The sequence below is a fragment of the Heterocephalus glaber genome, unplaced genomic scaffold (genome assembly GCF_053883595.1).
Source record: "Heterocephalus glaber isolate CG9 unplaced genomic scaffold, H.glaber_assembly_v1.0 deba00001472, whole genome shotgun sequence".
NCBI lineage: Eukaryota > Metazoa > Chordata > Mammalia > Rodentia > Bathyergidae > Heterocephalus > Heterocephalus glaber.
Genome location: NW_028258315.1, coordinates 95,733,701 through 95,761,642, shown reverse-complemented (window position 1 = coordinate 95,761,642; position 27,942 = coordinate 95,733,701). Strand labels below are relative to the sequence as shown.

General features: G+C 44.3%; 1 protein-coding gene across 7 annotated transcripts in view; it reads right to left on the bottom strand.

The window, feature by feature from the left end:
• Nucleotides 1–27,942, bottom strand: part of Ptprg (protein tyrosine phosphatase receptor type G) — a 674,743-nt gene that overhangs the window by 607,098 nt on the left and 39,703 nt on the right. Inside the window, exon 1 of one of the 7 annotated variants that reach the window (XM_087181613.1) lies at nt 21,573–27,788. The exons of the other annotated variants lie outside the window; for them this stretch is intronic. Coding sequence (XP_087037739.1) covers nt 21,573–21,630 — 58 coding nt within the window. The 5' untranslated portion in view covers nt 21,631–27,788. Of the gene's footprint in view, nt 1–21,572; nt 27,789–27,942 lie in introns of those variants that run through there. 7 annotated transcript variants of the gene reach the window in all.

Sequence of the window (27,942 nt, the reverse complement as noted above, 5' to 3'; positions counted from 1 at the left end):
CCAGCAGGCAGAAGAGAGGAGGCAGTAGGAGCATAGGACAGGGAGGGAACCAAGGGTCAAGGAATGCCAAGAGCCACCCAAAGCGGACAGAGGCAAAAGCCAGGCTCTCCCTCAGAGCCTGCACGGGAACACGGCTGCCTGAACCCTGGTTTCTGACTTGGGGTCTCTAGACCTGGGAGAGAATGTGCACCTACAGTCTGAAGCCACTGAATGATGTGTGGTACTCTGCCATGTGGCCCCAGGAACGAATACAGTGACTTCACCTCACATCAAGTCCATCACCGGGGAACAGAGCTGAGGAGTCACCTCCTCCCTCTTACGTGGTCCAGGAGCCACAAACCCAACCAGACCTGTCCCCATTCTACATAAAGTGGCAAAGCAGCAGTGAGTCTCAAAGTAAGTGGAGCAAGACAAGAATGTAAGGACACACAGCACAATTATCAGGTGTCCCAGGAATCACAGATGTCGGCTGTCGGTAAGAACATCAGACACAAATTGATAAATCAAATATGTACCTAAATTACAAATGCACAAGTATTTTTTTTAATGCCCTGCAGACTTTCAGCCTGTATTTAACACAATCCCAGAAGAAAACAATACGGCTTGAAGCCTGAGCCCAAGCTTCATGGTGTACTACCCACATCCTCCTCCTGCAACGCATCCGTCGGTGGCCCAGCTGTGGGGCAGGGTTCTCACAGTAAGGCTGCAAACCCACACCAGGGTATTCTCTAGTCCATGAGTTCAAAGGTTTTCACTCCTATGATCGTCTACAATAAAACACTCCCCTTTGTGCGTGACAAACCAGGTAAGAGCCTACATAAGTGACAGTCAAAAGATACTTCCAGGCAAAAAACTTAAGTAACTTACATGTATGGAGGCTGGTTAACATGTAGGGTTCTTCCAATGCTTTGACTTTGATAAAAGAATCTGCACATTAAATCTGAGAAACTATAGCACTATCTTGACATCTTGTTAAAACACAACAGAAGAAAACAACTACACAAAAATATTCAATATCCTTAAAGTAGATTTTCTTGAATGAAAAAAAAAAATCACTGCCATTTCTGTATCAGCATCTGAAGAGAATTTGCAGTAATATGCCTTTCTTCCCTCAGCCTCCCCAGTTTTTCAGAAGACCTGTAAATACCTGTTAATATAAATTATGCATCCCAAACCCAAAATGCTCCAAAAGCCAAAGTTTTCTGAGCACCGACATGGTGCTCAAAAAGTCCTGCATTTTGGTGCATTTCAAATTTTCTGGATTTTCATATTAGGGTTGCTCATCAGGTTAGGTCTATGCAACTATTCTCGAATCCAAAACTTCTTAAGGCTGAAGCACCTCTGCTCTCGAGAATTTCAGGTAAGGCTCACTCCACCTGTAACAACTCTGTAACACAGTTCTGAAGGACTGATTGAGGGCTTAACAAACCTAAGAACAAATCCCTTTACAGAAGGCAACCAAGAATACTTTTTAATGGTCCTTAACATCCCCTAAAGACTGAGCCACAGCTCCAAGGGATAACTGAAATCAGAGTATGATACAGAGATTACACAGTCTCGTAACAAGATTATTCCAGGTTGAGTATGTAATACCTCACAAATCTTAGCACACTTGGAGGCTGAGGCAGGAAAACTGCACTTTGGACCAGTCTGGATACCTTAGAAACGGGTGACACCTGTCTCAAAATAAAATCAATAAAATAAAGGGCTGGGGACAAAGCTCAGTGCCAAGGCCCTGCATTCAATCCCCAATATCAAAAAACATTTTTTTCAGAGCCTGAACAATAAGGTTGCTAACCTCATTTATCCGTACCACCAGGGAGACAGGTCCTCCAAAGGGCTGCCCTGTGTCTGCGGCAGGAGTCTTCTCTATTGGGTGGCTGGGCCGTTCAGATTTCTTTATCTGTGATACATGGCCAACAATGATGAACACACGCACACGCATGCACACATGCTCACACACACACACACACACACAGTGAGAATAAGGAGGCCATAGGTGTGCAGCTGTGCACTCCACAGATGGCTCCAGCTCCTCAGAAAGTGAACCTTACGGGAAGAAGGTGTACTGGATATCCAGACAGCATATTATCATTCGCCCACTAAGAATCCCACGGAAGCAGCCACCTTCCTTCTGAAACAGAACCCAACAGAAGTGCTCTGGACCTGTGTGGTGCTGAGAAACTCATAGAAAATTCTCTGGTCTCCACTGTCTTCCTCGAAATACGGCCCTTAGCAACCAGCCTAGCACACCATGCATACTTTCTGTGGACTATTTCACATGCAGTCCTCTCAACAACCTTCTATGTCCTGCTTTTATCATTTCCCAGATGAGAAAATTAACTAAGCTAATCTTCAAGTAACTTGCCCAAAGTCATTCTCATAATAAATGGCAGAAGAGTCAGAATTCAAATGCTTCGTGTCCACATAGTAAAGTGCTAGTCCCCAACCTCACACACAGCAATGATTAAGAGTTGCCCGTGCCCTCCACTACAGCAAGTGATGATGAAGACATAAGGAAGGTGTAGCCAATTGGCATAATACACACAGCTGGAATGAGCAGACTGTACTGCCATCAAAGAAAGTATCAAACTTTCACACTTCTAGCAAGGTTGAACTAATAGCCAATAATATTAGATTTTACTGTGTCAGATACTGTATTCAATAAGTCAACCAAGCAATTACAATGCAAAAATACAGAGAAACCAACTGCTTCATCAAAAATACATTTGGAGTATCTATACCAGCATTATACTTAAGAGTCAAAAAGTGGAAGGACTATAAAGTAATGAGTGGACAGACAAAATGTAGTATATCCATACAGTGCACCCCTATTTGTCCAAAAAAAGAATAAAGTACTAATATATGCCCCAAGTTAGATGAATGTAAATATTATCCTACGTGAAAGAAGCTAGTCAGAAAAGGTCACGTAATGCCCTGTCTATAAACTAGCCAGAACAGGCAAATTTATAAAATCAAGGTAATTAGTTGTTACTAGTTAGGACTGGGGATGTTAAGGGAAAGCTGGAAGGTGACTCATACTTTAAATGGGTAAATGTACATACATGAATCCTACCTCAATAAAGCTCCTACCAAAAAGCACTGCTGGAGAATGTAGTTGTCTCAACTACAACAGATATAGACTGTATCCATTTGTGACAGATATAGACTATAACTGATGGGAAAAGAACTTACCCCACAATGAAAAAGACTGGCAACATGAAGTAGTAAACCACCCAGTACTAGAAGCATTCAAGCAGGGACTACCCGACTTACAGCCAAAAACACTACCCAGGGGATGTATTTCCAGTTGGCTCTCAGGGTGCATCTAATCTTTTTCATGGATGGCACTGAACTGACTGAAGTTCGTCACTGAATTAGGATGTGTAAGACCATACATAGAAGGCAGAGGTAGGCTAGCTGAAATCAAACACATACTCTAGGGCCGGGGATTTAGCTCAGTGGTTTTGCCACCTGCTGTGCAAGCACAAGGACCCAAGTTCAATCCCTGGTACCAAAAAAAACCAGCACACACACTCCACCTTAGCATCAGGAAGGAATTAGCCTAAGAATCTCATTTTTCCTTTGTAAAATGAGGTCAATAATACCAACAGCAGTATAAAGTAAAGCTTCATAGATCAATTTGTAAGACCTAGAATACCAAGTTTTTTTCATAGTAACTCACTGCAAAAGCATTTTTAGTAACCCTAGGAGCTTAATCCAAAACAGAAGTACCACCTGTTAGCAGTCACTAATTAAAAGGGGCAAGACCCTATCCAATACAGATCTCAACAATAATAATGTACATGCTATTTTCCCACAAATACCTAAATAGTCTAGGAAATATTTGTGCTGCTTCTAACATCCTCACAAAGGCACTCTGCTGAATATCAAACAGAACTCTTCCAACAAAAATGCTAACATACTTCAAATGAGTGAATGCGAAATTAACACAACACAATTTTATGCATATTCCACCTTTTCTTTTATTCTCATGCTTGACAGTTTGCTTGTTCACCAACTCCTTTCATTAGATGTTATCGCAACATCAAGAAGAGAAGTTATTGGGTGGGGGTAATTAGTGAACTCAACAGTACAGTACTGAGTTACATTTAGAAAGGAGTAAAAAGTTGCAGTGTGCCATTATTACACAGTAGACTGACCACAGATAACAACAATGCATTGCATTTTTCAAAAAGCTAGAAGAAAAGATTTTGAATGTTTCCACCATAGAGATAAACATGTTTAACCTGATTTTAAGCATTATGCAATGTATGCCTGACTCACAATATCACACAGGGTACCCCATTAATACAAACAATTTTTATGTTTTTATGCATCAGTTAAAGACAAATTAAAAAGAAGGTCTATGCAACCAACTCATGCCTGTAACATAGCTGCTTGACAGGCTCCAACGATTCCAAGTTGAGTCTTTATTACTTGCTCAGGAAGTCTGTATGTGTATTTTACAAGGTCTTAGCTCTCCTCTGAACCTTGTCCATTATAAATACATGCTTTAGATGTATTCTCACTTTGAGATCACTTATACTGTTGACTGTTTGCAGAGAAACGCATGCAATCAAACAGCAAAGCTTCAAGGAGATTAGACAACTGCCAAGGTCTGAACTACATCAACAGCTCACAATCAGCTTGCTCACCAGCGCTGTGACAGTATTACATGCACAAAGAAAACCCAGCGATGGTGTGCACAGAGGCAGTGGTACCATATCCCAGCAGTCTGTTTCTGAGACTTCCAGGGAAACAACCTGTCATTAGAGTTCTTCCCAGAGGACAGGCACTGACATCTTTCTTGGACAGTTATGAACGCTGCCCCGGGTAGGAGGGAGCTTGTATGAGACCAGAGGAAAGCATTTAACCTCTATTGAGCCAGGGTCAAGAATGCAAGTGTAGTCCTGCTATCTGTGCTTTCAAAAGAATTCTAGTCTACAAGTTTAGACTTCTGCAGAACCACTGACAAAATTCAACGGTATTTCATGATTTTAAAAAAACCTCAGCAAATCAGAATAAAAAAGAACTTCCTCAACTTGAGAAAGGGCATCTATTAAAAACTCACAGCTGGGCCAGGGATTTAGCTCAGTGGTTCTGCCGCCTGCCCCACAAGTGCGAGGACCAGAGTTCAATCCCCATTACCAAAACAAAACAAACCAAAAAACTCACAACTAACTTAGGCTCAACGGTAAAAGACTGTATCTCCCCTCCTACCCTTTGCAAGACCAGTAATGAAATAAAGATGTCTGATTTCACCATCTATATTCTAGAGGCCCCTTTTAATCATGTCTACATTGGAGGTTCTAGCCAGGGCAATTAGACAAGGAAAAGAAAAGGCATCCAGATTGGAAAAAAATAAAACTGCCTATCTGCAGATGACATCACTTTGTATACAGAAAATCCTAAGGAATCCATAAAAAGGACTATGTGAGATAAGGAAAGCATTCAGCAAGGTTGCAGAATACAAGATAAATATACAAAAATCAATTGTGTTTCTGTATAATTCAACAATGAAATCAAAAGTCTGTAGTTCACATCATTTTGTTCCACAAGTAATCCCAAAGAATTCATTTCTGGCTCTCAGAAAACTACCTGAATTGTACTTTAAACATCTGTTCATTTAAGCAATCTGTATCCCAGGCATGGGGGAAATAGTGGAAAACAGAAATCCCTTCCACATCCCATCACAAAACCCACATTCTAATGGGAAATACAAGACAATAAACAGATGAACAAACATTAACTGCTGATACTGCCAAGTGCCATAACAAAAATAAAAAGGGAAAAAGAGACAGAGGCTGATGGGAAAGCAGAGTGCTCTTTAGGTACACACAGACGCCTGGGAAGCCGCCCTCAAAAGAGGATGTTCTGATAAAGAGGTGGCAGAGAAAGGAGTGACAGAAGGGATCCAGTGTAGACTGGCTCTTGGCAAAACAAAGGCCAGAAATGCCCACCTGAGATGCACACTCACGTAATCACTCACCAGCTGGCCCTGGGTATGCGGCCCTACACCGCTGAGTCACTTTTCTAATTTATCTGGTTGTCCCCCCATCTTCCTTACGTCTGGCTGGCAGTGTACCTGATCATTACACAGAAGTACAGGTGGACCTCAGCCAACTGTGGATTCAACCGACCGGAGAGTCAACAAGCCATGGATCAAACATATTTGGAAAGAAAGGAAAAACCACATCTGTTCACAAGATGTATATTTTTTTTCTTGTCCTGATCCCCCGAACAATGTGGTAGAACTATTTACATAGTACTTACTTTGCATTACGTATTATAAGTAATCTAGAGATAACAAATACACAGGCAGATGTGTGTAAGTTGCATCCAATTTTAAATAAATACTTGAACATCCATAGGTATTGGTATACACGTGGGGAGGGAGTCCTACAATCAATCTCCCAGAGACAGAGGAATAACTATCACCTCCTTCTCTTCACCTGTCTGTATCTTCTAACAGCACTAAGCTCTTCCACTCAGTCTGCTAAGATTATGTTCAATGTCTCACATCTTGCAGACTGTGGACTCTCACCCCATCTCTCACCTCTGCTGAACTGGTCACTCCCGGTGACCGGCTGCCACTGCCCCAGTCTGGAGGATAATCAGAGCAGCTACACTACTGTGTAGCAGCCAACTGTTCCCTGCAGATTCCACATCTTGTGCACATCTGTACCTCCAGGGCCTACATCACAAACAAGCAAGGGGAACGTTTTCCTGTGCTTGCTATTTCCCTTTTCCGTACCCACCAAGGAAGAGTATCCCGGCAAGAGAGCAATGTTTACACTACCTAGGAATGCAAAGGGCTTAAAAAATGGCAACAGGAGTCTGCAAGTAAGAAGGGTAGCTTTTAGAAAATAATAAACTCATCTGAAAAATCTGGAAGGATTTTTATACCTAGCAACTCAAAGTTGCCAGCTTCTTTTTTTTTTTCTACCTGGAAGTAAAAGTAAGGATAGCCTTTGACTGGGGATCTTCACTCCCAGGAACAATTCCCTGTCCCCAACAGTGTGAAGACCTAAATCTTAGTTAATCTTAAGGATATATTTTTTAGTGTCTGACAATTATTACAGCTCTTTGGGGAAGGTATACTAATATTTCTTTGCACTGTTGTCAAAGAGATGTGAAACAATAAATACTTTTAAACCATGCCAAACCACAAACACACTGCAAAGAATGTCAGCCGAACTGAAAAATTCAGCTGAGCCAATCTTTAAAAAGATCCTCTATGAACTAGGAGTGTAGCTCAGCAGTGAAGTACTTGCCTATACATGACAGGTCCAGGGTTCGATCCACAGCAACCCCTCAATAAATCCTCTAAGGATCTTTCCTAAAACACAATAGCTACACTTTTTTAATTGGAGGAGGAGAAACGTCTTTGGGGTGGGGGGTGGGGGGTAATACAGAATACACCAGGTGTTCTCTATTTTAGTACTAGAAACACTAAACACAACTTAAATTTATCCCTAAATTGGCTTTCATATTCACACTGGAAAGTGTGGAGTCAGAATAGTAGAATCCTTTGGTGGTATGAGTCATCTCAAGTCAACTCATTGAGTGACAACCTCTTTAACCAAAGGAGTGGGTATCTCAAAATCTGTTTTGGCCAACAACACCATAAAAAAAGATTAAGAATAAGGTTCAGGAAGCAAGTCTCTAGTTCTCTCCCCGTCACTGTATTTCCTACCAATAATACCATCCACGAAAGCACACATCTGGTTCACCAAGTCCTACCAAACACCACTTCCACACACCTCTCAGCCATCAGCCGTGCACATTAGCACAGCCTGAGTAACTGCTCCCATTCTCTGATTTACTGGCCATTACTTGAAAACCCCGCTCTCCATCCACACTGTTCAGCAAACATTTCACTTTAACATCAGACCTCACTCCTGGCACGGTGGCTCACAGCCAACAGAAGGGCCCTTGAAAGGGAGAAGGGCCTGAAATAGAGACAGACCTACAAACTCCCGCCTGTCTGTGTCACAAATTCCACATGCCTTCCAAAGACTCAGCAGGAAGCCTTTACGCCTTTACCTCCTTCTTACCAAGACCACAAAAGTAGTCTCAATTACAGGCTTGAGAATACAGGGCGCTCCCGTCTATACCTGTGGCTTGGAAGGGTCTTTGTTCACTGAGATCTCTCATCATTACCTCATGGAACTGCTTCAGCTGTGGGTTCAAACAAAGCAACACTGAGGACAAACAGCCAGCAAAGCCATTTTGCAGCGACCAAAGCTACCATGGTCCGTCTTTCCTTTCCACACTCCTCCTTCACTCAGAATGGACCTGAGTTACAAAGTGAATTTTGGGAACTTGTTCTTGCAGGCGTCCTAAGTGAACTGGTTAAAGGCACAAGTGCCTAGACTTCCCAAATGTCCCCTCCTATCTACCCCGATTCCCACAATGGATTCACTAAAAAACAACACCATGGTGTAAAACAGATGAGTGACTTATCACTAAAACCTTCCCACATAACCTGTCACCCTGACTGTGTGCCATTACAGTTCCTATCTAGATGTCCTCCAAGAAGCTTGTGTGCTCAGACGCTGGCCTTGTGCAAGGTGACTGGATCGAGGCTTTTAGCTGACTTGCTATTAGAAGATGGGCCTGGCTGGAAGAGGTGAGTAGTTGGGGGCATGATCTGGAAGGGCTGATCTCTCTCCTTGGCTCTTCCCTTCTCTCGGAGCTTCCCGGCCTCCATGATGTTAACAGCTTTCTTCCATCAGACCCTTCCACCATGCTGCTTCCGCCTGAGGTCGGCAGAGCATGCAAGAGCCGAAAAGTCTAAAACTGAGCCAAAATGCACCTCATTTCCTTTAAGTACAAGAGTCAGGTACTTTGTCCCTGTGAGGGGAAAGTGACTAAGACATATGCTGGCTACAAACACAGCACACAGACTTGGTGTTTAACAACACAGAATCTCATCAGCCACAGGGAGTTTATCATGGCTTAAGCCCTCAAAGTTTGCTGATCATTATGCAGGATTTGGAGGTGTAAGCAACTAGACCTGTCTTCTTGCATACATGGCACAAGGTCAGAGCAGCATAAGCAAAAGCTGTTCGCCTACCCCTACCTCACCCCATCTTCACCCTGCCTCAGATTAACCACTGCCACGGACACCATCACTGGACGGTAATGGCAGTGCTGCTAGAGAAAGGTATTAAGACTGGGCAGGGTTGGGGCTGGGGATTTAGCTCAGTGGTTTGGGCGCCTGCCTTGCAAGCGCAAGGTCCTCAGTTTGATCCCCCGTACCAAAAAAAAAAAAAAAAAAAAGACTGGGCAGGGTTGGGCATGGTGACGCACACTGGGAGGCCAAGGCAGAAGATCATGAACCTGAGCCCAGACTAAGCAATTCAGCAAGACCCTGTCCCACATCCCCAAAAGATAAAAGGGGTGGCTTCAGTCCCCAGTGCCCCCCCCCAAAAAAGGACAAGGGAAGCTAGACAAAAAAGCAAAATGCATATAAAATTCTTCCCTGTCTTTCTCCCCAGCGCCTAGCACATGGGTGAATATGTCACAGGCAGTGCACAGTACACTTACAGCAGGAAAGAAAATGCAAAAATGGAAATAACAGCTCAGCAAGGAGGCTAGAGATTAGTCTGCCCCTAAATCCTGGCTTATCCCAACTATCTAAAGTTAAGGTTCACGGTATGAGCCTCCAGTCCTTGGCACTGTCCCATTTTAGCTGGTGTTCTCTTCATTCAGGAATGCTCCAGCAAAGGGCAGAAAGATTTCACTTTGGCTTGGTTTACAACAAAGCTGCAAAATATTAAATCTCACCTCACTTGACCTTAATAAACCCAGGACACAAAAGAACAGATTTATTACTTTCTTCTAACTTCTCCCACTTGATTCTTTCATATTTTAAAGTTCTTTTAATGGTTTTCTACTGCATTCCGCAAATAAAGAATCCTCCCATTGATAATTAAACACCTGCTAACTCCTACAAAGGCATTCTAACATTTTTTTTTTAAAGTAAAGAGTGTGATGAATAATACATCCCCTTTATTCCACAGAGCTGGGTTCAAATAAAGGAAAATGGGTCATTAAATAAAACCTGTCAATTCTGCCAGACTTGGTGCTACAGTCAGTGACCATTTTTATACCTGGAGTACTCTGAGGTAAAAGGTTATATATTCAAATATTCATTGCCTCAAAATACTTAAAAGAAAGTAGGTCTTCTACAGTCAGCAGTCATCATGAAGAATAGAACGTAGCTACGGCATTATTATCTTTTCACTTTGTACTATGAAAATTTTCACATTCAAGGAGAGATGCTCCCCACACACGCAACACACGCGTTCCCTGCCTTCAGCAATTATCAAACACGGCACTTCTCATTTCTTCTGCTCCAGCCCACTCCCTACTCCAACTGAATTATCTTAGGTAAATGCTAGACACTGTAATTTGCCCCATAACTAATTCACCATCTGCCACTAAAAGATAAGGACTCTTTATAAAATATAATTCCAACGCTGATATCTTGTCTATATTTAAAAAGTGACAATAATCCCATAAATTAGGTAACAGCCACTATCCAAATATCCCCATTTAGAAACAAAAAAAAAAAAAAAGAAAATTTTTTAAACACTGATTTGTTCAAATCAGGATCCCAAATCCCATATTCCTTTGAGCCATGTGGCTCTTAAATTCCTTTTAATCCAAAAGGTCTCCTCTGTCTTTTAGAGTCTTGATGAATTCCCTGAAAAAATGGAGTGATCTGAAGGCTCAATATCCCCTCATTCTGGGTTTTACTGATTGCATTTTAGGTGAATTATTTCACACTATGTTCTATCTCCAGCATTTGACCCAATCTGACCTGATTTACCATTTTTTTCTAAGAATACCTCATGGAAAGTTCCATCATTGTGGGTCCCGTGGACCGCGGGTATGAAATTCAGAATGACAAACGTAAAATGCCTCTGATAAGTTTGCTGATCAGCATTCACTCCTGTGCTCCATACCCAGTCCCATCAGCTTTGACTCCGGGCACTGCTGGCAACTGAGAACAAGCCCATGCCTTCAGCTCTCAGGACACGCAGCCATGGCTGAAACTGGCAATCTTACTCTCCGGCTGGGCTCGTGACACTGAGACAGTTCATTTGGTGGATGAAGATGGAACTAACCTGGATGTCACCTTTCTGGCTCACATGTAAAGGGTCCCAATTCCTAGGCAGAGGGGGTTTTGAACATTAATACTCTGCTTGAAAAGGAAAACATTCCAGTCACCGACCCATACCATATTCTGCCAATATGGAAACCGCAACACTTTATACCTTATGTGTAATAAAAAATGGAACTCCAGCTACCAAATCCCTTTTTAATGGCACACCAGCAGGCAAATATAGATTTTCAAGCAATAAGCAATTTCTACTATCACTGCTGAGGGAGGGGAAAACAGCCTTTCTTTTATGCTGCTGTCAGGATGGACGATTAGAATATAGAAAAATGCTTTTTTTAGTTTCTAAAAAAGCTTTATCAGGAAATAGACCACCATAAAGTAATTCATCTATAAAGCAATAAGGAATGTCATCAGTTTTACCTTACACTTGAATCACACTCCTGATTCCTACTCAGCTGTACTTCAATTACACCTTTTATTTGAAGACAAGCCCTTACAAACAAAGAATGTCACCTAAAAGTGATCCAAGAGAAAACAAAACCCAACCCTGTCAGGACAGGAATGTTATTTATGTAATGCATAAACTACAGCGCCTTACTCAGGAGGTAATGGGTCTCAGTGCCTGTACTCTTTGCAAAGAAAAAGAAAGCAGCTTTAAGAACACTAGGTTCCAAATTTAAAAAGAGTTGAGGAAACTGCACAAGTGGAAAGTTTAGCATTTTTAAATGTTTATGCACAGAATGTGATTTAAGCAAGTCCTACCCTCAGTGAACTCACACTGGAGGCAGAAATACTTAGGAGTACTGTTAAATATCCTGAGGCAGCCGGGCTTGGGCAACCCTGTGCTGTGACACTGCAGGACCCATGGGCAATGAACTCACCAAAAGCACCAGCTGTATGACTCTGACCACATGAGAAGTTTATTCTAAGGAATCCGAAAGAAGGTGGAGTAACAAACAGTAGAATCTTTGTATATCTCAGGCATGGCCAGGAAACATATCCAAGTGAATACTCAAACCCAAGAACATCCTAAGAGTGGATTAAAACTGTAACTGCAAATGTAAACAGCCTCTTTATTAGCTCTGAAGATTCTAGAATCTTAGTACATAAATTAAAAGTCATTTATAAACTGAGTGTGGTGACACACACCTGGAATCCCAGCACTCTGGGAGGTTGACGGACAGGAATCACGAGTTTGAGCCCATCTTGGGCAACTTAGTCAGACTCTCAAAAACACACATAAAGATCTGGGAATATATACAGCTCAGTGAGAAGGCCCTGGGTCCAATCACCTGTGTGTACCTGGGTATGGGAGGGTCCATTTATGAAACGGCACATTTTCGAGGGGAAGGCAATTTTTTCATGAAGAACTGAGTAATTTACAAAGAGTTTCCGTATCAGATAAAGAAAAAAAATGAAAGACTAAAGCTCTGAGAGTAATATGTTACAGGAGTACAGTGTACAGGTTCAGCTGTGCGCCCCTGGAGGCCTAGGTCTCAGTACCATAGAATGTGACTTTACTTGGAAACAGTCTTTATTGAGGTAATCAGGTTAGAAGAAAGCCCCAGGATGGGTGATGTTCTGGTTTGTGTCTGGATGTCCCCACAAAGCCTCATGTGGTCACAGGCTTGATGTGGTGTGAAACTGGAATTGATTCATGACACAATGCTATGCTCAGGGGCACTAGGGTTAAGGGTGTGAGTGCTGCCCGCCCTAAGGAGTTTGGATAAAAGGAGGAGATGCTGTTAAGGCCCCTTGTTACCTCTGCTACCTTGTGTGCGCCATGTTGTTTCTCCTCCACGATGCCTGTTTGCCATCCCTGGCTTGGAGCAGATTATGGACTGAAACCTCTATGAAATGTGAGTTAAAAAACCCTTTCCCTTTTTAACTTTTGGTGCCAGGCATTTTGTCTCAGCAACCAGAGAAAAGTAACACAGATGATACGGTAATGGACTGGTATCCTTGTAAAAAGAGGCTCTGTGGGCACAAGGGATTCAGAGAAGGAAGACAGGCAGAGGAAGAGGCAGGGAAAAGACAGCCACCCATAAGTCAGAGCTCTGAATGGATCCTTCTCTCCTACACCCCAAAATACCCCAACCACACCCCAATCCTAGGCTTCTAGTCTCCAGAACTCTGAGACAATAAACCAGCCACTCAGTTAATAGCACTTTGTAACAGCAACCCCAGCAAATTCTTACATGTATCTTTATACAGTTGGTGTGTGAGAACAGTCATTGAAATTGAAAAGTAGCAGCTGTCACAGCTGTGCTATTGTTGAATCCTTACAGCGGCTCAATGATAAAAGAAGTCATAACCTCGATATGCAAACAGGGAACCTGAGTTTTGGTAGCTGGAGCAGTAGTCTGTGGCTGCTATCGGAGACCTATTACAGGGGCTTGAATACCAACAGCTGATTGTCTTTCCTGTGACACACCATCTGGGAGGAGGTGGCTGTGGGTGGACGGCAGCTCCAAAATGCCTCAGGCTCTTCAATTCCCTTGGTAAAAACCCTTAGGGTCCCAAAATGGGTACGGAATCTATCACATCTATATTTCAAATCTGAAAGGCAAAATGTGAAAAATCAAGAAGAACATATTTCCCACCTAACAGATCCGTTAGGGTTACATCTAGATGTCCCTCCAAAGCCTCACGTGCTCATGGGCGGGGCTCTGGGGAGGTGACTGGATTATGGGATGTGACACTCGTGAGGGGATTCGTCCACTGATGAGTTTACAGCTAAATGTGATGCCTGGTTGGAGGAGGTGGTCCCGAAGGCCAGGGCCTGCACCAGTGTATTGCCCCGCCTCCTCCTCTGACCTCTCTGCAAAAAGGACAGTCCACTTCGAGCCCTGCGCCACTGTGCTCTCTCTTGCACAGTGATCCACTCTACTCTGTAGAGTATTCTTGTTTTTCTTTCTTTTACACGGCCCAAACTTGCTTTGCAGAGCCTGTTTCTTTTCCTACCTTTAATAAATACAGAACCTTGCTACCATTTGTGCTTGTCCTGACCAATTCTTTGCTCAAAACAGAAAGAACCTAGAAACCACCTCTAGGAGACTCCACCATCCCCAAACCCAGGAACACCATGAGCCGTTCCTCCTCTGAGATGCTCCTCTGCCATGCTGCCCTACAAACTGTGAGCCAAAATAAACCTGTCCTCAGAAGTGTGGGTGTCTGGAATTGTGTCAAAAGCAACCGACGCAAAATCCCTCCAGAAGAGCTTTCCAGAAGTCCCAAACAACAACGTTTCCGTGTCAGTCACCAACCATCCCTGCAGGATTTCAGATAGGTTCATTATTGTCCCCCAGCATAGCAGGAAGGGTAGAAGGAAGAAAGAAACCAGAATAAATTTTGATTAGGCAAACCTATCAAGCCCTGAAGGTGGGGGAACCACTAGCCCCAGTTCACAGCTATTCAGTAGTGTCAGAATTCAAGTCCATGTCTTATCTTAATCCTAAATCCATGCTCAGAAGCACCATCCTATACTACACCCTCAAAAATCCCAAAACCTTTACCAAGAGGTGGTATGGAGTGAAAAAGAGCTGTAGAGGGTCTGACATCTTCCCAAGAGCTGCTTCTGAGCTCAGTCTCTTTCCGAGTTTCACGACAAACTATGAACCTTTCAGCAACAAATCCAAGGAAGCAGCAGGGGTAGCAGAGCCCTTGGTGCCCCTGCCAAAGAGTCTGAATAAGCACTAACTTACGAGAGGCTGTATTTGGTGGTTGGCAGTAACATTTGGGAAAAGACCTACCCTAACTGATGCCGTCTCCTCAGACATTCTGTTGTTCAAGAGATACTTACAGTCCTCACGCTAACGCAGCCTTTCACAGGTAACCCGTACTTGCCACATATAAACAGCAGCTAGAAGTTTCCTTGTGTCTTTGTTTTTCCAGTTATAGAAGGTCTATGGTTACAGGCCCACACCCTACAGCACTGCTGTCAATACTTTACCTCTGCTTAATTAAGAGAGATTTCTCTTTCCTGCTCTGAGATACGAACTAAATCCTTTAGCCTGGCGCAAAGGGAGAGAACACTAGGCTGTAGTCCTGGCTGCACCTCCTGAACAAGGCTCTCAATCAGCGCTTAAGGCCCCATTCCAGCTCCCACAATTGATGATCCTCTGTATGTTCGAAGCTCAGGTGCAGATAAGCGTACAGAAAACCCTGGTGTAAGGAACCTCATGGTCCTCCCCCACCCCTTCCCCATGTTATGGTCCCCACTCTTCCACACTGCCATGCAGGGCCCGTCTTCCCCACCCAGCCGGCCAGAACCTCTCTCAGGGAGGGCTCTGAGCACCGAGAGTCAGCCCTAAATGCATGCCATGAGGGGGACAATCGTCCCCACTCCAGGTGGCCACGGGCCCGCGCTGCCTTTTCCACGTTTTCATTATCCCACTCTTCTCTTCATCCACAGAATAAACCTACGGCAATCTTCCACAGCCAAAATTTGGCTTAAGTCACCCACTATCTGTAGCTTGCAACCACAAAACCCTATGGCATCAGCCTGAGGTGCGTGTGGGATATTTTGCTGATGTTAATATTTATAGTGCAAGATCAGCCTCTCCATCAACTTTGGGGGTGCCATCCGGAATTCCAGAGCAGGAAAGGACAGGCATTACCACTTTTACTAAAAGCAGCAAAATAATTTCCCTTTATCACCTTTAGGGTACCAATGAGCCTTTCCAAAGGCAGCACAGAAAAAACGAAGTGATGGAGGCATTTCATCTGATTCACTAAGCCACAGCTGCTAACTGGAAACAGCCAAAGTGTACTGCCCTTCATCTCTGCTCAGTAATCCACACAAATTATCCCTCTTGCCCAGTAAGGTAAGACAATTACAGAATGTGCAAAATCAGAAAACAGATTCTAAAACATATGAAAAGTTTTACTTTGTTCAGTTAAAGGATTAGTTATCTGTATAAGAAACCAGAGATAAACACTTTCCCATGAAAGACCAGAGACATTTCTAAGATTCTGAAGTCACTGTTACTTAGTAAAGTTAGAGCCTTACCTGCAGTATCTAAATTCTGACAACATAATCTTTCAAATCAAAACCGGTGGCAGGTCCTAAAATACACACGGCAATCTGTCACTTAAAAATAATAGCAAAGAAAAATAGTAATCACTCAAAAGTGACTGACATCAGAAAACGACAGAAATCTACCAACTTCTGCTCGGCACTAATTACAAATAGCAAAGTCTCCTTCCTGAAATCCTCCCAGTTCCCCTTTCCCTTTTTCACCAATCTATAACTCTAAGGTGAGTCTTCTGATTCAAACCAGAGCTGCCATGTGAGGATCTTACACATAAAAATGCCTTTTTACCTGGCACTTAAGAATTAGCTCTTAAGATTCCCCACTGAGTGTGGGGTTGGGAAGAGGCAAGAAAAGGGAACTACAATAGAAAGTTAAGTTGGTGTCTACCTTCCAGGAACTTACTTTACTAAGAAACAGTAAAAGATCACCTCAGTGAATGATCTATGCCCCGCACGCATTATCCCAGCTGGCACTTTGGTATATAAAATGTTCTGGAGTTGAATGAACATTTTCCAGAAATACTGTGAAGGCTTCCAAAAAGAACAGGAAGTAATGAAAGAATAATTATACCAAAAGTAAATGGATATTTACACAATGCCCAGACTCTGCCAGCTACTTCATATGCACTCTTATGATTTGTGTCTAGATGTCCCCAAAGCTTCATGCAGTCACAGGTGAGGCTTTTCAGAGGTGGCTGGATCTAGAGTGTGTGATGCTAGGATCAAGGGTGTGTGATCACTAAACTAATCCCCTGATTGGTTTGGCATAGTTCTGGCGTGGAGAACAGGAAGGCCCACCTTGGGTATGAGTGCTGTCTGCCCTAAGGTAGCCTGGATGGACTGTAAGAGACAGGAAGAGGGCTGCTGTCCTTGCTAACTGCTTCCTGCTTTTGCTATCTTCTGCCTTCTGCCTGCCATGGACTGTTTCTCCTCTGCCATGGCCCTCTGCTGTACCACCCTGCCTTGGAGCCAGCTGATTGTGGACCGAAACCTCTAGAAACTGAGTCGAAATAAACTTTTCCTCCTTTAACTCTAAGTAACTAAGATATGCACCATACTGAATTCTACCTGGAATCACACGGGGCAGCACACTTAACCAGGCAGTATAGCTAGGACTAAGGCTTATATAAATTGATTTGTTTGCTTATCCAAATACCACTACAATTCTAATTTCAAATCCCATACTCTTGACCCACAAATTCTAATGCTCCTCGGAGAAGAAAGGCATTTAGAATGTACACTGTATCCAGTCTCCCCTGGCACAAAAAATTAAAAAGGGGAAGGTAAAGGGGAATGACACAGTGAGGGATGGAGAGAGGGTACTGGACAGGCGAGGAAGCAAACCTGCAAGGCACAGCATCCTGGGTACCGGAGGGGTGAATGGGCTTCAGGTGGCATCTGCTAGCCTTACACATCATGCACCCTGGGGAGAACCACTTTTGAGCAAGATGGATGGAGGGACAGCCCAATATTGTCCATCACTTGAATTGTCACCCATCTGCCACTCCCAACCCCCAGGGAAGCATAAAAGATGCCCAGGTCCCAGGAGGACAAGCATTGACCCTTGTCATCCACAAGAGCTCTTGCTTCTGGCTTTACTTTTTTGTATGTCTTCTAATTTACATAGTATTTTAGTATAGGAACACAAACACGTTCCCAGCTTTAAAAAAAAAAGAAGTATACATATGCTGTATTGGGTATTGGATATATGGTCCAATTTCCTTACTGGAAGAAAACAAGGGATCAGTGAAGACCACCAATCCATATTCCGCTCATTAAAAGGTTGGCTGGTTGGTGAGTTGTTTCTTGCCCTAGGACTTGAACCCTGGGCTTTTTGCACCGAGCCGTATGTCCCGTCCTTTTATTTTTCATCACCAAGTCTCTAAGTTGCCCAGGCTGAGCTTGAACTTTTAGTCCTCCTGCCTTGGCTTCCCAGAGTGCTGGAATTACAAGGCTTAGCCACCACACCAGCTCATTTTTTAAACTCTGTGCATCCTCAACAGCCATACTAAAGGACATCACTTTGGAACCACTCCATTCACTGGAGAAAAAAAGCCGTCAAGTTTCATTTCAGTTTCTTTATAAAAGGTATTTGATTCCGAGCTGATTCTGGGCGCAAACAATGGCTGACCATTACAGATCGGTGGGGGCCACCTCATTATGAGTTCCTACTGCAACCAAATCCCATTTTCCCTCTGCAGATTCAATTCACATCAATAGCCCTATATATCACTGGCTACTGCTGCTGGCTGCATGATTTCGAAACATAAAATTTTTTTGAAAGATTACTGCCAACACATAATAGGCAAACTGCAATTTCAATTCCCTTCACATGTGCCTGAAAAGGGGGTACCCAAGCTACAAAATGTAAATGAAGCCTGCTGTTATCAGCAGTTTATAAGCCCCAGGACATCCTCTTCCCTTGTTCCTCCAGTCATGTAAGCCAGAAAAAAAACATCAAACGTGCCACCATTCAAGAAAGTCCTTTCATTATTCTACTCAAGACTAGTTCCCTGGTCTTGTAGTTTTCTGAGCTGTATATTCAAAACACAACATAATTAAGCCATGGTGGCTGTGCACAGCTACTCTTCATTAGGCAGATTTCAGGGTGAAGGAATACCACGATTGTGTGCTGCTACTTACCAACATGTACTCATCAGCACCTTTTAAAAAAGCTATCGTGTACAAGTACCAATATTTAAAGGTTGAAATATATTCAACAAAAGTAGCCTTCCTAAGGAGTCAAAGCAGTTCCTTTCCTCAAAGACCCTAAGCAAATCCACTCCCTAGCCTATCGTAAACTTCTGGTTCAGCCCACAATAGCATTTAGCTGATTCAAGACCTATTCAGAACTCACTTTAACTATCTTATCCATATCTTCCAGAAAACATTTCCTGGGGATGCAGGAATGTCCTAGGGATTAAGGCCAGGGACTTGTGCAAGCACTCTACCACTGAACAATTTATACCCCCAGCCAGAAAAAAAAATTTATCAATTCACACTGAATGTAACATACAACCTACAGGTAAAGTAATAGGAAGATAAAATAAAATAGGTCCACAGTAAACCCACGTCCATTTATACAGTGAGAGACCATGGAGACACTACAGGCTCTGTTTCGGGCTAGGTTTCTTAGCAGCTCCAACTGGTGACATGCTGGAGCAAATAACTTCTCCGTGGGGGCTGTCCTGAGAGCTGCAGGATGTTTAGCAGCTTCCCTGGCTTCTACCCAACAAGCGCCAGCAACACTCTCCCCAGTTTGACAGTCAAGAGTGTTGCCAAGAGTGTTGCCAGACATGGCCAAATGCACTGTCAGTGGAAGGCCAAACTGAGCTCCTGCTTCTGAAGCACGGGCCTAGTGGGTCTGCATACCCATCAACAGGTAGGAAGTTGTGTGTATGATTTCTGTACACACGAAGTCCACACAGAAAGCCCCCAGACACAAAGGCAACAGTGTGCTGTGCCCACTGACTTTCTGGAACACCTAACAAAGTCAAATTTGCCTACAGCCAGAAGATGGTTATTCTGTGAAGATGGTTATTCTACAGTACTGTGATCACTGAAAGCCTACTGATGGAAAAATGTACTCTTCATGGTACAAGAGAATTCTGCCTCGGTACTACTGAATTGACTCAATAACTATGTGGAGAATATCTGGAAATATCTACCATGAATTTTCCACATTCATAAACAGAAAGTTAAGTTTGATGGGTCAGCTTTTATTTGATCCATTATAAAGAAAGTATTTTCAGAGCCACATTCTCCTTCACAGAAGTTGGATATGCTGTGATAGTTTATAAATGGAAATGAAGAGGTGAAAGACGTTTTCCCCTGAACAACCACTGCTAAACTTCTGCAAATCAATACTAAAACAGAATTTTTATTTAACAGTTTAAAAAACCAGCTTTCCAAAAGCTCAATTGCCATTTGCAATTATAATCAGGCCCAATTTAGAATACCCCACCATGTTTCAGTCTTAATTAAAAATGGCACATCCTTACAAGGGAATGCAATGGGAATTCACAATTCAAATGTTAGCAGGATAAACTAAGTCTCTCTCTCTCTTTCTCTCTCTCTTTTCTCTCCCTCTCACTGAAATCTAGGCTTGGTTGACTTAACTATTTTACCAGTCTCTTAATGGGTTTAACTACAGCATAAACTTTATTTAAATTCCGTATTTTCAATTACAAAGCCATGTGGATTATATTAGGACAATTTGCCAGAAATACAAATGGATTTTTTAAGCCTGTCATCTTTCACACAGCACATGGCCAGTCCTATATTCCAGCCACTATTATCTTTACTCTGCATAAAAGGCACAATCCTTCAGTGTGGTATTTCTACTAATGCAAAAATAGTTTTTCTATCACACTAAATAATCTGATTTAACAAGAACCACTTAGCTTCTTTGCAAGCATAATAATTATTTAGAATAATGTGTTCCGGCACATTTATAATTCAGGATAATTTTTATATTACAACTTTTTAATACGGTCTCCAACACTACCAGACCTTCACCTGTAACACATTAATGCAGACACTATCTGAAAAACACTGTCCAGACTTCTGCTGTCAGTCAAAGCTATTTAAACAATGACAAATGCAAAGAAGACACAGAATGAGGGAAATAACCACGTAGGCTCATCTTTAACACACAGGATTGACGGGAAATATTTTCATACCTATCTAGTAGGTGGTGATTCCCTGTGAAAATCTTAACTCCTTCCAAAATTCTTTAGTGAGAGATTCAGGTCCCCCTGCTGAAGCAGAGCCTCTGGCAAGAGAAGCAGGAAGGGGTAAAAAGCTGTAAACAATAAGCCTGCCTCCCCTGCCAGCCTGCAAAATTAAGCCTTTCTCAGTTGGACAATTAGCTTTATGCAGCTAATCAGGGAGAAAGAAATGAAGGCCATCTGGTTCTTGGAAGTGTTTTATCTGATTAACACCATCTTCTGGAAAAGAAACTTCCTATGTATACGAAAGAAGGCAGGAGAAAGCAAAAATGGAGCAACCTCTTTAAATCACTTCTTTACCCTAAGAAGCCCACACGGAACAATAATGAGATGGCAGCAACCTCCCTGGACACCCTGGCTGATTCCCAGCTTATCATGAGGTAGCCTTTGGCAAACAGCGTGGCCTCTGTCACAGGCCAGATACTGGCCCCTCTACCCAGGTCCTCTGCCAGGGGCCACTGCTGCTCTGTCCCTTGAACTGGGACCATGTGACCTGGTGACTGATCCCGAACAGTGACTCTAAGAACACGAGGGTGTTCCACAAACACCAAGGGCAGGGACAGAGCACACGGTGCTTCTGACACTGACCAGGACCGGGCACTCCGTCCTCTGGCCCGGCCTCCCAGCCCTTCCCCTCCCTTCTCCGCCCATCCACTCCTTTCCCCCTCACTGAGCCGAGCGCTCCCGGTCCTCAGGGAGCAAGAAGGCAGCAAGAAGTCCACTCGCATCCGTGCTTCCCAAACCTCCTCGGTCCAGCAGAGGAGCGCATCCACGCTGCTGTAGAGCTGTGCCAGGCGGTCTGACTGACAGCCACCACTGACCCAAGAATGGCAGCTGAGGGCACAGCCCCCACAAAGGTGCAGGGTCGGCTGACGGAGGTCAACCCCGGCCACCCACTCTCTGGCCCCGCGAGCGAGCGCTTGGCTCGGCGCTGCTCCCCGCCTGCAGGAACCTGTGCCTTGTCACTGCGCGAGGCATCCTCGGCCCGGCCCGGGGGCACCGGGGTGTGCGTGGTGGGCGGTGCCTGGTGCGCGGCATCTAGGAGAGTTCAAGTGGGCGCGAACAAGGAGGAATGACCCAACCTGCCGGCGAGATGGGATACTCTAATCCCGGGCTGAGAGTCCGTTTCGCCCTGTGGGAGAAGGGGGGTTCCTTTCTCCAAAGGAAAAAACTAAACTGAACCATGTGGTGCTCAACAGAACCGGAGTTAGCAGTGTGAACCCGTGGCTTTTAATACACAAAACTACAGAAATAGAAACATGGTGAAGACACATGTACACGCCACATCCTAAGAGCACTGAGCACACCGAAGGCCTAGCTCTTGGCTCCTTGACCAGAAACCCAGGCCTGGGTCTTGCAAAGTACAAGATAGCCAGAGCCATTTTACTTCGGCAAGTAAGGGCAAACTCAAATAATGATGGGGACACATCCAAAAGATCACCAGAATGAGCAAGAAGGAATTCCCACCATCGAAACATGCGGTGGAATGAGCCTCAAATAATAACCAGTTAAAACCCATTAAAGAAAATTAAAATTTCTAAGTCCAAACATATGTAATAAATGAAAAGGAAGGGGAATCGTCTCAAGGTACCAGTCCCCAAAATAATTATAAAGGAGGCTAAAAGCGTAACTGTACAACAGAAGCAGGGCACATGCTGCCTTTCTCCAGTGAGGAAAGGTAACGCTGTAGCAACAGGCCAAATCAAAACCAAGGGCAGTGAAAGAGCACTTCTGTGACACTTCTATCCTGACATAACCAGAACATAACCATGAGGAAACCAGGCGAAACAGAAACTAAGGGGCAATCTACAAAGTAAACACTGTGTTGCTCCAAAGTGTCAAGGTCATAAAAGCCAAAGAAAGGAGACTACAAGAGACTGTGATTCTAAACAGTTTCTCTTGTTCCTGGGACAACCAGAGCAGGGTGTGAGGATCAGTAGTAGTGTTGTATCAGCTCACTGCTCCTTGATTTTGATGAATACATTAGGCGAATGTCCTTATTTGTAGAAAACACACATTTAATATCCAGAGATAATAGGGTACCAGTTGGCAATGGACCCAAGTGGTTCAGGGGAAAATATGTTCTTTTATGTGCTGATGTTATTGCATTTTTTACTTTTTCTTTTCTTTTCTTTTGTAACTTGTTTGTTTGGAAGGGTTGAGTCCTTCAGAAGGTAGAAAGGGAAAGGTCACTAAGAAAGAAAAGGATACTCTATCTGAGATACACAAGAGATGAAGCTGCCATATAAAAACCCAAGGAGCAGAAATGACCGTGTTATGCTTTTATAACAAAACAGAACCATCATCTACAAGGTGCTTAATGAATACAAAGCAATACTCTAAATTTTTTCCATATTTATTTCTCAATTCAAACTGAAGAGGAGTTATTAGAGTAGAATTATTATTTCACCCATCTTCAAGGTTCTCAGCAACTCACCCAAGGTCACAGGTTGGTTAGCAGCGCTAGAATTTGAACATTCTGTCTGGCTCCACGGTTTACATTTAACTACTACACCATCAAGGCCACCCCAACCCGCCAGCCGCAGAGCATTCAAGGCAAGATGGAGCCAGGCCCATTGGAAGAGGCCGCAGACAGTCAGTGAGGAAGAGGCGAAGGGAGAGGTGGAGGCGGGTTGAGAGTTCGTGTTTTTCCATGAGTAACAAAAGTACTTCTGAAAGCAGGGAGACTCCCTAGAGGGCTGTCACCCCATCTTAACTCAGAGGACAGTGGCCCACCGAGTCAGGAGTGGCAGAGATGACGCGGGCTGGACAGAGACTCTGATTTCTTGTAGAGCTAAGATCTGGGCAGTCATTGTGGAAAGCCATGCCATGAGACTCTTTTAAGTAAAACTGTATTCCCATCTAAAGTCCTTGGATGAGACTCCACATAAAGAGGTCACAGCTTCTACTGCCGGTGGTTTTCAGTTCTGGTCATCTCGTGATTCCGGCCCCCACCCCCAAAAAGCACAACCAGGCCAGGTGTAGGGGTGCACACCTGTAATCCCAGCTGCTCAGGAGGCTGAAGCAAGATCATCAACTCAAGGCCAACCTAAGCAAGTTAGTGAGATGCCGTCTCAAAACAAAAATAAGTGTTTCTGAAAAAGGGCTGGGGATGTAGCTCAGTGACAAAGCGCCCCCGGGTTCGATCACTGTACCGAACAAAAGCACAACCTGTGTGTTAGTTTTCCATTGCTTCTGTGACAAATCAGAGGAAGAGAGATACATCTAGGCAGAAAGGTTCCCACTGCCTCATGGTTTCACGGATTTCAGTCCATGGTGGCTTGCTCTGCTGCTTTGGCCCTACGGCAAGGCAACATGCCATGGCAGGAGCACGGTGTAGAGGAAACAGCCAGTGCTCACAGTGGCTGGTAAACAATGAGACAGGGAGAGGCTGGGGTCGAAAATCAACTGCAACCCCCACGACCTAACTCCCTTCCATAGGCCCCTTCCTAAGGATCCACAACTTCCAGCCTCACCACAGGCTGGTGACCAAGCCTAGGGGACAGTTAAGGCCCGAACAATAGCACACAGCGAAGAAACCACCCGGCCTCTTCCATCACAACCTTCAGTAACCCAGTGATGGCTCGTGTTCTACTGAGAGTTCACTGTGTTCAATTTACATAACTGTTTTTCCCTCGGTAATAAACAATGTCCAGTTCATTCTGATCTCATATCTTACCTTCATACAAGGAGACTCTCTCTCCCACAGATTAAGTCGTTTGCTCGCTCTGAATCTCATCAAACACTGTACCTGGCACAGTAATTGGGAAGGATTTAAATAGATCATTTAACCTTGAGAGGATGTTCATTTGACTCAACACATCCTCCCAATCTAAGAAACACACAAATTCCCATTCACCTCAGCATGTCTGTCTTTAATTGTGACAGCAGTGCAGAGAAATTCATTTTCAAAGAGCTGATTGAGCCACAAGGGAATATTAATACCTAAATATTGAAGCTATCCTGATGCTTTGCTTAAAGGGAAGCTAGCTTTGCTACATGAAAGGCTCCAAAATGTCTCTGGTCTATGCCTTTAAAAAGAAAAAGGCACGTTTCTAGCATATTTTTATCTCTGTATTAAGTCAGAAAGTAAAACGCAGTTTATTCTCATAAAAACAGAAAAGGCCCTTCGCTTGTTTCTCCGGGCGACTGCATTTGTGAGGGTGCAGCTGTGGCTTCGAGTGCCCTAGACAGAAGGGTGTGATTTTCTTCACTTGTGGCCATGGAGGGATGAGTGTTCCCCTCGCCCGCTGACAGTCTAGGTGGAAGCCACTGTGGAGCGGCAGCGATGATCTGATCGCGGCCACAGCCAGCAGGGGTGGAGAGGAGCACAGACAGCAGACCCGCGCACAGTCACCCTGCGGCTCACACCCAAGGCCATTCCACCAAGTATGGTCACAAGGACGAGGGCGTTAGACAGAGAGACAGAAAACAAGTAACTCCAGGAAGTGGGGAATTCAGAACCAGAAGGAGACCTGGATCCAATCCCCACCCCCACTGGACAGCCTCAAAACCTCTCCTGTGACTTGCAGCCTGGCACCCCATCCCTGTCCATCGATTATGCCGCCATGATGGGATGTAGCCACTCTCTGCCCATCCCAAGGACTCTAACATGTCCCCCGGGAATGCATTAATGCACCTCTAATGTACAGAAGACGGAGGGCGGGGAAGGAACAAAACAGGCGGGAGAATGCATACAGCAAAATCTCCTTTTCAGACGCAGTGAGAGGAAGAAGTTAACAGCCTTTCAGAAAGGCAATCAGGCAATCCATGCCCCACAGCTACCTGGGCTCACAGTGCTGCAAAGGGGCCGGGGCTCCACCACCCAGACTGCGTGGACCTGTGCTGCAGGGGACATCGAGGAAATGCCCCTTACCCTGGTCAGTGTGGAAACCCCACTGAGGTTACAGACGGCGCTTCCCACTGCAAGGCGCCTGCCAGACAAGCTCTTTAAATGGGAGCCTTCCGCCTGCACAGACTCACAGAGTCTATTATCAAAACTCTAATTCAGGAGGCAACAAACTCCCACCCACTGTACTTTTTATATGGTCCCTGAGTGAAGAGTATTTTCTACATTAAAATGGTTGGGAAAAAAAAAATCCAAAGAAGCAGCATATTTCATGACACCTGGAAGGTACATGAAATTCAGATCTCAGTGACCATAAGCAGGTCTTCATCAGAACACGGCAGACCCGTTCAGGGACCGAAGGCCTGGTTTTCTTGGCACTGCCAGCCAACAAGTGGTAACAGATCTCAGACAGCCAGCAAAGCTAAAAAAAAAAAAAGCCTCCTATCTCAAACTTTAACAGCAAAAGTTTGCCAATCCCTGCCTTAACCCACCCACAAATTTCAGGAGAACTACAAATAAACTAGAGGCCCAATAAAAAATGTAATGACAGAATCAGGTTCAGTGGCACCCATCTAGGGTCCCAGCTACTCAGGCGGCTGAGGCAGGAAGACCCCTTGTGCTCAGGAGTTCAAGGCCAGCCTAGATAACACAGAAAGACTTCACTTCAAAAAATAAAAGGAAAGAAAGAAAACAAAGATGTTACTACTTATGAAAGGAAAAAAAACATCGACATGCTCTCTTCCTTCTAAGGGGGCTCCTAGCCCAGAAAAATCCCACCAGAAAGACAGGCAAAGATGGTACAATAAGCTGGGCATGGTGGGGCGTTAGTATAATCCCAGCAACTCAGGAGGCTGAGAGAGGAGCAGCAGCAGCATGAGTTCAAGCGGAACTTAGCCAAAGCCTATCTGCAAATAAAAATGTTAAAAGGGTGTGGATGCGGCTTAGCTCACTGCACAGGCCCTAGTTTCCATTCCCAGTGCAGAACTGCCAAAAGACAGGCACAAGGTACGTAAGACTTGGCGGCAAAAAATAAAGGTTAGGAGAAGAGCAGGGGAAAAAAGGAAACACACGACGAGGATGACAGCTGTGCTGCTCACATAACTTGCAGGATTCCACTTACCCACGCTTCCCAAAGACAGCAAGGAGGAGCCAGCCCCATAGAGGTGGGACTCACAAGAGCACCTCCCACAGGGGAGCCAGCCCTGAATCGCAGGTTTACTGCCCTAAATCCCATGCTATTAAATTCAATCAGAAGATTAAGAAAGAGAATGAGGCAGTGTAAAATAAAGACTATGTGAGAGAGAAGACCACCTTTAGGAGGACTGGTCACTTAACAGAGAAGTGCCTGTCTTGTTAAATGCTGCGTGCTGCAGCGTTCAGCTCTGAAGTAACGGGCCGCTCCTACGCTCCGGAGTACAGCTGAGTCCACCTGGGCAAACACTGCAGAATCTCCTTCTCCTTCTCCATCTGCTAGATGCCTGCTGACCACAGCCCAGCATCCCTGCCCAGTGGATCCAAACCCAGCTCACCACCCAGGCATATTTTATGTCCAGCGATGCATCCTCGAAACCTGAGACAGTGGTGATAACACCCACCAAATGCCTCTGGCCTCCCAAAATCTCTTACCGCCAGTACTACTCCAGCAGATTTTATTACTGTTATTTTGACTACACCTAATAGCAACCACACATAGCACTTCCAGTGTGCCAGGCACCAGTCCAAGAACTTTAATGGTACGAATGTATTAAACTGCTACTTCTCACATCCCTACAGGGTCGGCACCGTAATTACTTTCCTGTTACAGATCAGAAAACTGAGCCACAAAGAGGAAACTGTTTGCCGGGGTCGGACAGCAGAGACAGATTCAGAGCCAGGCCATGTGGCATCCAAATCCACCCCCAGCAACACAGCACACTGCCTTCCCCTGAGAAGCACATGCACACGGCTTTAAGCGTGAAAATCAGCTGTGCATGATTAAAACGCATCTGCACTAACAACAGAAGGACAGCCCTACGTTTTTAACAGGAAAAAACGCTGGGAAGAATCACCTGCATAAACTGATAAAAACAAATCACTGTCTTAAAATGCAATGTTACTTATTTAAAAGAAGAAGAAACATCTGGAACGCTTAGAGATGCCGGGGTTTTCAGTCGGTTTTACTTTCACACAGAACCAAGGGTCAGGCAAGAAC